At 47.6% G+C, this 15,402-nt stretch overlaps 1 protein-coding gene across 1 annotated transcript; it reads right to left on the bottom strand.

The window, feature by feature from the left end:
- Positions 1-602: 602 nt before the first annotated feature.
- On the bottom strand, positions 603-13,170 carry GREM1 (gremlin 1, DAN family BMP antagonist). The gene is made up of 2 exons (XM_087822434.1): positions 13,004-13,170; positions 603-4,561 (listed from the first exon to the last, which is right to left on the bottom strand). The coding sequence occupies exons 1-2, from the start codon at positions 13,168-13,170 to the stop codon at positions 4,006-4,008; spliced, it is 723 nt and encodes a 240-aa protein (XP_087678560.1). The 3' UTR covers positions 603-4,005.
- Positions 13,171-15,402: the final 2,232 nt, after the last annotated feature.

Genomic DNA, 15,402 nt, shown 5'->3' with positions numbered 1-15,402 from the left:
TGCATGACTCATAATTTTTTGTTGAAAACCGGGCATTTGAAGTGACATAATGTGGTAACTCTTGCAATCAGTCCTTCTTGCCCTCCCCAGGATTTGTTGTTGCTGCTGTTTGTTGTTGTTTCTTTGCTTAGTGACTTTTCTGGACAAAGATATCTAGCATATGGTTTAATATTTCCAAGGGCAAGGACCCTATGTTCTACCCTATGAACATTTCCAGTCACCATCTCATGGCAGCTCACTGCATTGCTGAATCACTCTAATCATTAGAAACCTCTCCCTTCTACTGAGCCCAAAATCTTTCTCCCATTTTCCCCCTGAACACCTCAAAATAAAGCTATTATCATTTCTGTGATAATTCTTCCACTATCTGAAGGCTTCTCCTAACCCTTTCTAACTCTTCTATCTCCGGGGAAGAGGTTGGTACTTCCCAGCACACACCAGCTTTCCCCTGACATCAAGGGATCTGGAAGGTCTAGGTGGAAGACATAAATTCCCTTTGAGGTCACAAGAGATCTAATTGTTTTCCTATCTCCCTTCCCAGTACAAGTGAATCCTCTCCTACCCTATGAACATTTCCAGTTAAACACACACGTACACAGAGAGAGAGAAGAGGTTCGATTTATTGCTCTTCGGGAAAGGTTATATAGAACATAATTTGGGTGAAATTACATTCTAGTTACAGATTCATAAAACTTTGCTTTAAACCAAATTAACTTTTCATGATACTATCAAGTCCCTTCTCATCTTCATACACAGCAAAGTACCTCAATCATAGTCTATATAATCCTCTGTTGTTTTTAAATGATTAAAGCAGACATAATACACAATGCAGTTGATATTAAATATCTTGAGAAGGACAAATCAATAGAACTTTCACTCTTACATGTTAACTTGTCACTTATAAATGTTCTGCACACACATTTTTCATTTTAGATTTTCTCCTTAAAAGGACTTGTGAACTATTCATTATTATCCGCTATTTGTTTATACACACACATCATAAGTCTTCCAAAATAACATTTAAAATTATGCTTAATATTGCCTCAGAAATGTTAACCTTTAAGGAACATTAAATTAAAAATTTATAAAAGCTCAGCTCTTGACTCTGTAATGCATGTTCAGATGTGTCCAGATTTTATTATTTCCCTCTGATCTGATAAAAGCTTCCAACAGCATACAATGTGCCCGCCTCTTCTTTGCTCAACTCAAAGGAAGTCAAATAAAGGAGAAAAAAAAATGCTTGAAATCACAGTGACCAAAGGATTTGAATTAATAATTACATTAAATAACCATAACTTTTTGTTTAACTATTCACATTCCACACAGTGGAAATTATCCTTTCCTCCAGATTTTTCGCTTACACTTTGAACTTTGAAGAACTACAATAACAACAACAGAAAAACTTAGAGACTTGCAGGATGTGTGTTTTTTCTCATTCAACGCCAGGCACAAAGTGTACATCATAAAATTCATATTTGGTGTCTGGCATTGTTTTAATAGGAAAGATCAAGATTGCAAATATCTTGCCATTTAAAAAGATTTTACTATAGTAATTAAAAACATATCAGTACATCATTGGTGACTCCAATACAATATGTAACAGAGATGGCACTTTCAGTAAATGTTGGGAGACACACTGTACTTGTGTGAGTCTTAATATAGGCACAGTAAGAAAAGCAGACGGTTCCCTCTTTGGCTAGTTATGTGCTTTTAGGGCAGTTATGCTGCTGATTATCGCAGTGAAGTTCATTTTGAGGAAATTCTCTTTATCTAAGCCAAATTCAACTTACACGCAAGAGTGTGGTACAAGCTACTAAAAGAAGATTACTGCTGCCAACTTAAGTCATCTCTTTTTAACACAATTGCATGCTTGTGGCAGGGTTAAAACAAGAGAAATTCAGTGTCTGCTGGTTCTGAATGTCATTTTTCCTCTCAAGTATGGTTTTACATTTTCAGTTCCTTCCCCTTTCTCTTCCTCTCCCCCACCCTCAAGATTCTGGCGTAGCATTTGTGTGCTTAATTAAATCCATTCTGTGCTTTATTGTTGGAGGATGTGGATGATAGAAAGATTTAGGGCAGGGGCGTACAGTGTATACGAAATGCACAGACTGTGTGTTCGCACAAATTTGCCTTGTGTAGTAGGATCATCAGTAGTGAGTTTAAAAGTTTTAAAATTAGACCCCAAATTTTGGGTGTTCAAAATAACTTCTGCCGCAAAGTATGGTTCCTGTTTAGTTGTTAGATGGGAGAACACTGAACCAAAACAAAAATAAAACAAAAACAGCCTCTTTAGTTGCAATGGGCCTTTGCATGCTGGAGCCTTGATCGGCAACTGAAACACAAGTCTAAGGTGTTGGTTTCCCATGTTACACATGACTTGCTGGTGAGGCTGAGACGATACAAACAAAGCAAAAAAAAAAAAAAGTGTTGGTGTGGGGGGGTGCAGTTTACAAGAGGACAGGTTAGCTGAACCCAAAATGCAGTAAGGTTCACCCATACCACACTGTGGCCATTCGATAAATCCTAAATAAGTATTGTGAGTAGCCCAAGTTTAATCAGAGGACAGCATCTACCAGTAGGTTCTGAAGAATTGCAATGTTGCATGAATCCCACCAGCAGTAGGGGGACAGCTAATGAACCCAAATGCTCTGATTTCTGACCTGCGCTTCCCAGCAGGTCCTCAGAGGGCAAGGAAGGAGGGGAGGCCATATCCCTCACATCTCCCAGGCATTAAACTACTCCTTGGACAGAGGCAATCTGCTCCTCAGCTCAAACTTCTATCAATGGCTAAAACAGAGACCCAAAGTATACTTACAGCTAAAATGGAGCAGGCCCCAAACTCTCTCCTCTCAGCCTGGTTCCTCTGTCAAAGGCACTCAGCAGAGGCAGAATCTTTACAACACAGGGTGTGGCTCTCAGAAGCATTACACGGATATAATGAACTGGGAAAGAGGTGAGTATAACCAAGCAAAAGGAATTAGGACCTTCTGCCTATGAGGTTTTGTTTTTTTTCCTACCCCTGCGTAGGGGGTACTGAGCTACTTCTACTGCCCACCTGAGGGACAAAGCAGGAAGGGGCTGTTTTGATTTAGCTCATTCACTTGGTTCAGAAACTAAGAGTGGTTAGTATTTACGTTTTAAATTTGGACACTGGGTTCCAACTGGTTTCAGCAACTCAAGAGTGACAGCCAAAGTTAATGATCTTATTTTTTGCAATTTCATTTTTTCTCTGTTCACTCGAGTTCTGTTAAATTCCGGGAAAAAACTTGCTAACGGGTGGGTCTCACTGTGTTTTGGGGTTGGCCTTCCGAGACCCTGCACGTCTATCTCCCTAAGGGCCCAAGTGATCCTCACGTTCAATCCCTCCCTTCTCTCGCTCCTCTGTCCTTGCGCTTGCCCACACCAGCCTCCCCCAGAGTCCTAAAGGTCTTCCAAAGATGGGAAACATCTGCATCTGTGGTCAAGTGAGTTAATTTAGAACCCTTGGCAAATAGATTAGACTGAAGTAGTCACTGAGATCCTAAGAAAGGGTGGGCTATGGAAGGGAGGCGGAAGGCAGGAAGCAAGCATGGATTGAAATACCTCTTCCAAGTCTGATACGGCACTGAAACAGGTCTCCTGCCCTCAGAGTCGCCTCTTCCATTAACATTCATTCTAAAGGGAGATTCTGGGCCCTAGGGAGACAAAGGCAGAACCAGAGCTCGGACCTGCCCCTCTGATGTGCCGGGGTGGCATGGGCTTTCGGTGCCCTCCCTTCTGGGAGCAGATTCATCGGTAATAGGAAGTGCCCTCTAGCAGAGACTGTGTTTCCTCTGGTGTCTGCAAACAGCCACAGGCACCCACGCACACTCATGCACACAGACTACGCACTAGTGGGTGCCTGTCGGAAGGCAGCTGATGGTTCTTCTCGCCTCTGGGTTTAAGCCAAGTTCGAATCAGGTTGTGTTAGGTCTGGCTCCGGGCCCGCCTGGGGCTGCATCCCTAGGACAGGCGGGCTGTCCTGGCTTAATCCAAATCAATGGAGATGCAACGGCACTGCTTCACTCGCGTCACCCTCTTCTTCTTGGTGGGTGGCTGTAGTTCGGGGCAGTTGAGTGTGACCATCATGGTGGTGAATTTCTTGGGCTTGCAGAAGGAGCAGGACTGGAAGGAGCCTTCCTCCTTCCGGATGTGCCTGGGGATGTAGAAGGAGTTGCACTGGCCGTAGCAGAAGCGGTTGATGATGGTGCGGCTGTTGCATCCCTCCTCGTGGATGGTCTGCTTGAGCGGCTGGGTCTTGCACCAGTCTCGCTTCAGGTATTTGCGCTCTGTCACATGCAGGGCCTCCTGGCTGGACTCCAGCACCTCCTCCCCGGGCATGGCCGTGCCCCGCCCGTGGCCCCGCCCCCGGTTCCTGGAGCCAGGCTGCTGGGGCGACTGAGTCTGCTCCGAGTCATTGTGCTGGGCCTTGTCTGGTGGAGGGATGGCACCCTGGGACCCATTCTTTTTCCCTTCAGCAGCTGGCAGCAGGGTCCCCAAGAGGAGAAGCAGGGCTCCCACAGTGTAGGCGGTGCGGCTCATGCTAAAGGAAGGAACGCAGAGAGGGAAGACATGAAAAATAGAAAAGTTATTTAATTAAAACATTAATATTGCCATGTGCCGCATAACAACAGTTTTGGTCAGTGATGGACAACAGGTACAAAAAGTGGTCCCGTAAGGTGATAACGGAACTAAAAAACTCCTATCACTTGGTGACATCGTAACGTCACATGGCGATGCATGCTCCAGTGTTGGCGTGAACACACTGTGCTGCCTGTCGTATAAAAGCACGGCACAAACAATTATGGACAGTGCATAATGCTTGATAATGATAATAAACAGCTATGTTACTGGTTTATGCCTTTACTATAACTATTTTTATTGTTATTTTAGAGTGCACTCTTTCTACTTATGAAAGAAAAGTTCTCTGTAAAACAGCCTCACACACCTTGTGTGTTGATTAAACCATTTTCTCTTGTGCTTGATTTAATCTCGTATTGTTTTCTGCAGTAACATGCTGTACAGGCTTGTACCCTAGGAGCAATAGGCTATACCCACGGCCTAGGTGTGTAGTAGCCTAGACTCTGTACGTTCCTGAACTCTATGGTGTTGGCACATGGATGAAATCACCTGCCGTATCCCATGGTGAAGCAGTGCATGGAATAGCAGCTAAGATTTTATCAGGCCCTTGTTAAACATTTTATGTAAACTATTTCATTCGCTTTGCACAACATCTCTGTGCATTGGTACTATTATTCCTCTTACCCTCCTGGCCATGAGGCCACGAGGTAGCTTGCCCCAGGTCACACACACAGTGCGTAAGTCAAGATGTGAACCCAGCCAGGGCCCTTCCCTCCATCGCATGTGCTCTCACAGGAATTGCTCCTTGGCTTCTGCTGCCAGCGAAGTTTGATTTTGTGTTGTGGTCACTTACCTGTATTCATTCTTGGACTCGACAATACTTAATAAGTTCCTACTATTTCAAGTTCCAGACTACCTTGCACTGCTTCAGGAAACTCATTTTCTATCTTGTTTTATAGCAAAGATAAATTAGCTTCATGTGCCAGGCACATCTCTCGGTCTTTCACCCTAACTAGCGTCAGTGCTTCCTTCCCGAGCTGTGTCTTGTTCTGCTGGCTGGATGTTCACTGTTGTCGGGCATCGGAAGGAGACTGGTGGGGGGACCAGAAAGCACCTGACAGAGGGAACACACTTCCCAGGAAGGGCACTGGGCGAAAAGTCCAGACTGAGCTTCTACAGGAAATCCTGGGGCAACAACTTGCTATCTGACCTGAGGAAAATCATTTTACTTTTCAATAAATGACTTCATTTAAGCAACACTACAAATACCTCATCTCCCCAGATAGGTTATTCAGATCAAATCTGATGTAAAAGTGAAAGCAATTTGAGAACTAACCAAACAGATGACGGTACTGCAGACAGGATGAATTACTTTACCAGAAAGATCTCATAACTCATAAAGACTCCTGGAACCCTCACTTATTCTCATTTTTAAACTGAGAACAGATATTCATTATATCATTCTCTACACAAAGATATACATTTTTCTACTTTAAATGATGAAACGTCATTCGTGAGTGTGTGTGTGCGTGTGTGTATAAAGTTTAGAAGGCAGAAAATAGGCACTAGAGAACAGGTATGTGCAAATATTTATGTTAATAAATGCCACAGGCATGTTGAATATATTAATGACAGTGAATTATTGTGGATGGGTCTGGATTTAGATAAGGATCAGCGAGGGAAATGGCACATAAAAATGACAAAAAAATTAAATAAGGAGGAGGCAGAGGGAGAATTGACAAAAGAATAAAAGAGTAAAGCCAGGACGGAGAGAGAAAGAAATGAATGGAGTAAGGACTGTAAATGAGAGCAGGGAGTCCAGAGGCAGGGTGTTCAGGGAAGGTAGGGCAGACAGAAGAGGAGAGGAGGAGCGGGTGAAGCATATTTCTAAAAAGCAGAGTGCAAAGGGAAGCATCGAACTGTTAGGATTCTCCTGGGACAGGCTCTCAAGCCTGAAAGTGCAGGCAATCACCTGGGGACGTTGTCAGAATGTAGATTCTGACTCGGTAGGCCTGCCTTTCTAACGGCTCGGAGTAGGAAGGCCTGTGACACTTGCATGGGTGCAGAGAAAGGAAGAAAATGTGAAAGGACTTTCGTTTCCACGAGGGCAGTTTCACAGCCTCCCTCCTCAGGCCATTACACCAAATCTGACCTGAATCCAGAAGCTTCCCCTGCCCTGCCCTCTCTAGACCCCACCACGGTTTTCTGAACTTAAGGACAGAGCTCTGAAGTACCCATTTCCCTGCTCTCTTCTGGACACCCGTGTTACACCTGATAACCACAAAGTGCAATTCAATGGGGGCCTTATCATGGCCCCCACAGGAACTGTACAAGGGGGTGCTATCAGCTAGAGCAGTTGTTCTCCAAAGAGAAAGGCAGTGTGGAATCTGTATTCTCTAAGGGACAGCCCCTGTCAGTAAAGACCATGCAGCCCTAAGGATAATGTCAGATTAAGATAATTAGATATGAAATTTAAAATATCCTTAAATGGCACCATCTTCCCAACATTAACCTAATACTTTTGGGCGAGTTCAAGTTTGGAGCTGATAATGTGACATTTAGCTCTCTGCTCTGACTGCAGACTCCCTGGCTTTTGTCAGTTTATGTTACAACATCCTTGTTCTTTAAACAGAACCATTTTTGCCTCAACAACAAAAAAATTAATTTCCTTGTTTTGTCTTTAAAAAAAAAAACACACTCACGAGAAAAGTCCAGTTATAAAACAGCACTGATTTTCTCCAGAGGCCAGGATAGCTTGAGCCAGGCCAGTTCGGTCTCCGCAAATTCTATATAGTGAATCTGAGAAGCTTCCGCAAGTTTCTGCTATTTATTCAATTCAGGGACAGGATCTAAACTAAAAGAGTCTCTGCCCATTCCAAAGAGAAGCACATAAAACAGCCCCAGGCCGACACCATGATCTTCCCCTATACGTCCAGGACAAAGCAGCCCTCCCTGAGAAAGACCGGCAGAGCCCACATCACAGAGACCAATCTGGGACTGGCTGCAAATGTATGTTGACTGCATATGACACGTTCACGTCATGAGGACATCCCCTCCCACAAACATCTGTCTAAAAATGTAATTGTTTTCTGCACACCAACTTAGGACTTCTTTGTACTCAGCTTTTCCTTCTTGGCATTTCCACATCTGTAATTAAACAAGTACCTAATCTGAGAGTCATGAGGGCATACTGGTCACCTTATCTTCAGTGCATGGCACACAGTAGGTGCTTTTAAGTGAATGATTATTAGAGACCACATTGATTTACAGAGTTTCCATTCTTTGCATTTTAAAATACCATCTCACATACCAATGGGCAGCACAGCAGCCAACTGCAATCCTTTTGTTCTCACCCTCAGTATAGCAGACTCTTTAGAATCTAGGAGGCTCCTTAGTGCTTGCCTTCCTTTCTCTAGAAATACCTCAGATATCCACTACTTTTTACCTGATCCCACGCGGAACACTGTGGGTTGTATTTTCTAATTGTATTCACTACGGCAGAAAATGCCAAATTAGTCAACTGTGGTTTTCAGTTTTAGTTTGAACAGACTTCCTGTTCCTATGGGAGCATGTGTACCCCATAAGCCAGAGGGATCTAGGATGACAAGCTGTTGTTGTTTTTTAATAAGAAAAGCAAATTTGTCTCCAAATAAGATTTATTAGATGTGGGAAATATTGTGAAATGGTTCTTCATTTTTCAAAAGCCTACTCTTCAAAGATCTTCAGAGCTAATTGTGAGGTTTTGGAGTTCTTCTATCTTATTAACTAGGTATTTGGAGAGAAGTGAAAGCCAGCTTCTGGAATCTCAATCAACAGAGGCCTCAGCTTCTTAGCGAATAGCCGCGCTCTGAAGGGCTCTGCGTATTCCACATGGGCGAGAGTGAGCGGGATGAGAGCTGTAATTAGTACTGGAACCAGGGCTCTGTCAAGTCTTTGTGGTTAATCACCCAACCTCCCCTCACACCAAACTGGTCTTGATTACTCAGTGAAGGATATAAGACTGTTTTGCTCTTGAAATCCCATTTGTACGGCCACCAAATATTTTGTACTTTGTAAATATCTTAGAAGTGAAGGCAATCAAGAAGACGTCAATTCCTGGAGGACCGTTCTTTTCCACATCAACACCTATCAGAGTGCCCCATTATCAAAACAACCCAAATACTGATCCAGATTTAGGTTCCTATGAATTATCACCCATGGGCAAGCATGAGCTACAAACATTTCTGGTAATTTGCATACATGAAATGACCCACTCACATCATTAAAGGTGCAACTCATGGGTCCAGAGTGCATCATGACACCCACAAAGACCCCCCTTAATTTTCCTTCACAGGCAAAATTCTTCTTTTAACCCTGCCTCGATTTCCCTTAATGCATTTCTCCTCCAAGGGACGTGATCATGTTGTCATGGTGAGCTTTCTCTGCTCCAGTTCCCCACCCGCAAGGCCTATCCCACCCCCAGCTTTTTCCCCCCTTTATCACTGTCCTCCCCTCCAATCCACTTGTCCCAGAGGATGTAGATACTCTCAAAGCAGGTCTTCTCTACCTGATGCCTTCCTCAGGTTTCCCTTAGCGATCAAGAGCAAACGTCTACACGTAAGATAAACCAGCTTAACCACCTCTGTCCTGTGCAGGTCACTGTGATTTATTCCAGTCTTCACAAGACTCTACGAACACATCATCTAATACTAGATGATGAAAATGAAAATGCTAGCGTGACCCGTTCCCAATGTTCTTGGTGTCTTTGCGAAAGTTTAGGCCAGCTCTTCTCTGCCCTCTTCTTGCTGCATTTCTCATTTTAGCTAACCAACCGGCTTATCACGTTAAGTGGGAATTACAGTGAAGAGACAAAGGTCGGCAAGCCAGCTGTCTGTGCCTCAATGTCTGATCAATTCCTCATGAATGAATAAAGTTTTAGAAAGACATTCATCAGGCTCGGCATCAAATGATTCTCCCAGCATTAAAATAATAATGGAACTGACAGCAAATACTCTAATGCAGGCCAGATTTTAAAATAATCTACTCCTTTTTCTCAGGGCTAAATCTTTGAGAAGGGCAAAGTTTATTTTGATTTTGATCTATACTTTTTAAAAAGATAGTCAACCTTTAGAAATCAAGTAGAGAATTTAAGAATATACTGGGTTGCTTTGTTTTTCTCAGACAAGTTGTACCCAGAAGAAAAGTTGGTGGCTGGCAAATGAGTAGACCATAAAGTCTCATCCTGAACATGTTAAAAGTACCCTAATACCACCTCCCTATTTTGAACCCCATTAAGGTTAACCAAGCTGGGGCCCAAAATCGCATAGGAAGGGAGAACACCACCTGGTTGTTCAGCATCTCAGGAGCTCTAAGCTCATTGGAAGGTTTGTGTGTGTGTGAAGTTAATGATTGTATACAATTCTTGTGGTCAACAGGAAATAAGTTAGAAAGTAGTAAATATTAAATGTTCACTAAGCAGCACTATGGAGAGACCTAATTTATAGGTTCTGTGTTGAAATGAAAGATGTATGTTAGTCCCTGCATGCCTGCGATTTAGGATTTAATTTCAGAACTACCGTGTAGTATATCCTGGTGCTATAGAACGTTACTGCCTCTCCCAATACCGCCACTAATAATAAGAGCTGCCTATATTTTTAAACCCTTACTATGCCAAGTATTATGCTAAATTCTGAGCAAATTTTCTCATTTTTCACAATAAAATATACGATAGAAAATATTGTCTTTATTTTACTAATCAGGGAATCCAGACTCAGAAAAGTTAAGAATCTGTCCAGGGTCACACCGCTCCCAAGTAGGAGAATCAAGGTTTGAGTCCAGTTCTATCCGGCACCCAAACACATGTCCTTAACCACTGTTCTGTGGACACCCACCACGGTATTTAACAAGAGACACATGGATTTGTTTCTAATGCAATAACATTTGAAGAATACCTTAAACTCAAGTAGTGATCTCGTTTTTATCTTCATGTTCACTGTGAAGAAAATTCCTTGTCCCAGGAATTGCTGTTGTACTTGGCATTTCCATGAGCATATGTAAAAATGAAGGAAAATTCCTTGCAGACGTATGACACGGGCTGGTAACATTCGCCTGATCTGTGCTTTCAGTGGATGCTACAGTCACCTCCCAACAACTCCCACTCTACCTTCCATAACAAGCTTAGGTTTACTGCCCTTGACTCTCTGTTCTAGGACATGCTCCACAGCTTTGCTGTTGACAGTCATTTCTTGGGAGGGGGCTTTGTGGCATAAAATTTCTTGGATGTATATCACTTTTAATACTTAAACATTAAGACTGAGGGCTTCAGTTTAGAAGGCAAGGCAGGCAGGCAGCTCTCATTGAGAGATGTGGGGACTTAACAGGTTTCTATTCTTCCCTGTGTAACCACTCACCTAAAGACTGTCGGCCAACTTGGATTTCCTATAGAGCGTGAGTTGCCAAAACATTTCACTCAAAATGAACTTTTAAGAAAATAGGAAATCTGTAAAATTACAAAGTTTACAAAAGACTTTAATTTCTAAATGACCCGGGGGTTAAACACACATGCACACAGAGCAACTCCAGATCTAAAGAACCCTTAAATAATTAGTTAACCATTGGAGAGTGCAATCTATCCAGTGATAGTAATCAAATTACTTACTGTTGTAGACTTGGGTGTGCCAGGGAGGAGATGATAATCTGTAGTTTTCTTAAGATCTGCCCCTCATTGCTTTGAAAAATCCACCCCTTCAAGTCCCTATGCCCCCACCTCCTTCCAAAAAAAAAAAAAAAAAGTATGAAAGAAAGAGGAGGGGGAGCTGGAAAGCCCTGGGGAGAAAGAAGACTCCTCACCCTGGGACAGGGTTATCTTAACCTCTTCTCCGCTATTTATTTAACTTGTGTGTACAGCCAGAAGGAAGCCACTACTCTGGGGTCTCTGGGACAGTTTAAACCCCTGGTGACCCACTTAACACAATAGATTATTTTAATCGACTCTTGTCCCGGCACCATCTCGAAGGGGAACATAAACTGACGCGCACACCGCTGGGATATGTTTTTTCCAGCAGCAGATCCGATTACCTACCAATGGTCACCTCTCTGCCCTTGTACCATTTTTTAAAAGGTTTTAACCCCTAACTCTGAGACTGTGTTTCTGCCTAAAAGAGCCGAGCCCGGCAGAGGGCGGCAGTCGGGTGCAGCCGGGAGCCCACTCGGGCGGCTCGCAGGCGCAGGGGGCTTTACTGGGGAGCCTGGGGCACCTCGCGCGCAGCCCCCGCCTGGCCCGCGGGCCCGCGCGGAAGTCCGGCGTCGCCTGGGAGAAACGCCAGGCTGGGGCGCCCCCACGGCAGAGCTGGGACCCGAAGACAACGCCAAGCCAGGGTGGGGGCCCCTACGTTCTCCCCAAGACTAAAGTCTGCCATTCACTCTGGCTGATGAAGTGACAGTCCCGAAGCCCCTGCGCCCCGGGCCTCGCGCCTCAAGCCGCGGAGGGGTCAGCGGGGGAGCTGGCGGCTGGAGAGAGCGAGGGGCGCCCTGGGCTTTGGAGCAGGCGACCGGGCGCCCGCCGCCAGTCCCGCGTGGCCCGTCTATAGCGAGGTGCAGCGAGGCGAGGTGGGGGCTCTAGAACACGAACTAAGGGGTACCCGCGGGAAGTGGGACCCGGGGGGCGTCGCTGCCCGGCGCCTGGATGTCCGAGGTTCAGCCGAGAGCCTAAAACAAGGCACCCAGCCCCCGCGAGTGCGCAGCCGGCACGTGGGCGCGTGCGGCGTGAGCGCTCAGGGCTCTCTGGAACCCAAGCGCCCCGGCACCGAGGGTCCCGACTCCTGCGCGAGTCGCCATCTCACCTTGAGGGTGGGCGACGGGGCCAACCGCGGACTCTCCCGGTCCTCCAGCCCACGGCAGGGCCACTCGCGGCGCCCACTCCGACGGGCGCCCCGGCCCGGAGCCCGCCCAGCTCCCCGCCTCAAAGACCGGACCCTCTCAGTGTGGCCCGCGCGCCGTCGCTGCGGAGCGGCGGGTCCCCGCTGCGCCCCTGCCTCGGCGCACTGGCCCTCCGCTCCCGCTCTCCGGCCTCGGGGACTCCGTGCCCTCGCGGTGGGGCGCGGCCGGCGCCGCAGCTGCCACACGCACCGGGAGAGCGACAGCGGGGCTCCGGGGGGAGGAAACGGGGTGCGGGGTCACCGCGCTCGCTCTTGACACCCTTTCCCAGCTTTTCCCTGCAAACGGCCCCAGGCGAGGTCACGGCAGCCAAGACCTTGGCAGGAACGACCCCGCGATGGCTTTCCGTGGTTCCCCCGGGGAACCGCAGGGCCCCGGCCTGTGCGCACCGAGGGCCCCGCGCGTCTACACGCAGCGCGACGCCGGGGTCGGCTGGAGACCCCCGCGCGCCAGCACACGCACACGGCCGACCCCGCGCCTCGGCTCTCACCTGTCAGCGCGGCGGGCAGTGGCGGCCTGCGCTCTCGACGCGTGGCGCGGTGTGCGGGCGCGGCCCCAGCCGCCGGGGCTCGGCTCGGGGTCCGCCCGACGGAGAGGAGCGCTCTCGCCGCGCACTGGGTCGCCCGGTCCGCGGAGGGCGCACCGAGTGCGGGACATCGCGCCGTCTCCCGTTTAAATGCCGGCGGCCAAGCTCGGCGCCCGGGGCCGCGCCTCTCCATTGGCCAGGCGCCGCCGCCGCCGCCGCCGCGGGACCCGCTATCCGCCCCCTTTCCCGGTACTGCCCCCGCCCCCCGCACCCCTCCTGCCTCCCCGCGGGGTCCCCTCTCCGCCTGCCTCGCCTCTTTGTCTGCCTCCCCCCCCCCCCGCCCGGGCCGGCTGGGAGAGGTCACCCCAGGGAACCGCGCCTGGAATGCACAGCAAATCACATTTTCCGCTCCCGTTGGAGGGGGAAGAACAGGAGGAAATCCCCCCGGCTCCCGGCCCCTCGTGCCTCCGCCGCCCAGGTCTGGGCTTTTCTCTCGCCAGCTCCTGGTCGCCTGCGTCCGCCCCGCGACGGGCTCGGTCTCGAAGTCGGTGCTGGGAAGAGCGAGACCTCCGGGGGATCGGGACAGATGAGGCCAGCCTCCCCCGTGGGGGAACGGGCGCGCGGCTCCGCCCGAGGCCCCCAACCTCGAGGGCCCTGACCCCGGCGCCCCCGGGAACCCCGCGGGCTCGCCGCGCGCCCGCAGGAGCCTGTCGCCAACCTGACCCCCTCCTCGCCTCGCCCGCCGCCGGCGCTCTGCGCGGAAGCCGGCGCCTCGGCTGTGAGTGCACAGAAAGGGTCGTGGGGGAGAGGGCACGCTAACCCCAAAGGGACCCTCGAAAGTCTGGGCTTCCCTTCCCAGGCCGTTTCAAAAAGGGAGAGGCAGTCGCCGCGAGAGGAGGTTTTGTGTAGCGCGTTAAAGAGATGGACACCTCGGGGAAGTGAAACGTCAGACGAGGAGAGAAACTTCCCAGAAATTTAAGACAAAACCTCGGTATGTGAAAAACCGATGTCCCATTGCGTGTTCATTGCTGAGGACCCGATAAAGAAAGGCGAGCGCACCAAGAGCGTGCTTTTTGGAGAGATGAGCGAAACGCTCATTCGTGCTCTTAGCTTGAGAGCCGGCTGCTGAGAGAGGCCGCGCGGAAGCCTCCGGGCCGCGAGGTCGGCTGCCGACCGCCTCCCCCGACGGGTCGGACGGCGAGGGCTCTGAAAAAAGTTTGTTATAGAAGGAAATTTGAAGGTTTCTGCACTGACTAAAGCAAAATAAACAAAACAATGAAACCCATCAAAAGGTACTTATGAAACCGTGGTGATTTAAGTACTTGGCTAAGAAAACAAAACCAAACCTCCAAACAACAGGATTTCTTTTCCCCGTTAGGCAGGCTCTGGGGTGGGGTGGGGCGGGGTGGACAACACCGAGCGAACACCTACTAGATGTTGTTAGAAACTGGAGATCGATTTTTCAAAATAAATGAGACAAGGAAACCTGTGTTAATTCCGACTCTAGAGAATCTTCGTCATTTAAATGTTTTGTTTGTGCAAAGGGCAGTTTCTCACCGTGAACTCTGAGCTGCACTTTAAATGTTTTCAGAAATTTTTTTTGTTAAGTCATCTCGTGAGCCATAGTTTGTACTTGGATGTGAACCTTCAGCAGGACTTAAGAGACTTACCCTGGTGGGATTGGCTGCGGGAGAGGTAGGGAGTTAGAAATACACAAAATGTTTATGCAATTAACAGTCCAGTCAAGCCCACCGCCAAGCTGCTCTCTCGTGCTGTGTAAACTGTTCCTCCCAAGAAAAGGGAACATATTTTGCAATTCATTAACACGTTCTAATCTAAAATTCAATGCTTTAGTCACCTCTTTTTCAAGACTCATATAAGATACCCCAAATAAAAAACACAGAGGAGTTTACCTGCTGTATTGGAAGCAATTGCTTTGGAGCCCTGACACTGTGGCTTTATATATCTCAATCTGTCTTTATCACTCTAACTCTATCTAGTAAAAGTTGTTGGTAATCACTATGATCCCTCTTCAGGAGGCTTCTCACAGCACACTCTTTACAATGGTAACGATCCGACCCCCCACCCCTGCACGGCACAACGCTCTATCCCATTTCACTGTGTCGTTTTTCTTCATTGTCACTGATCTCTCTCTGCCCCTGGACTACAAGCTCCGTGAGGGCAGAGACTTTGTCTATCTTGGTCACTTTGGTTACACGATGCACATAGAATACAAAGTGTCTAACACAAAATTAAGGTTCAATAAGTAGTTGTGGATTGGGAAAGTTCAGCACATACCCACTAGTTGGGATTATCAACTGAGCCCAAATGCTGAGGATATAACCATCACAAATGTGATAAAC

Source organism: Miniopterus natalensis, chromosome 1, assembly GCF_054644295.1.
Source record: "Miniopterus natalensis isolate mMinNat1 chromosome 1, mMinNat1.hap1, whole genome shotgun sequence".
NCBI classification, from domain to species: Eukaryota; Metazoa; Chordata; class Mammalia; order Chiroptera; family Miniopteridae; genus Miniopterus; species Miniopterus natalensis.
Note: the sequence above shows the minus strand (reverse complement) of the source record. Positions and strands in the feature narration are given on the sequence as shown.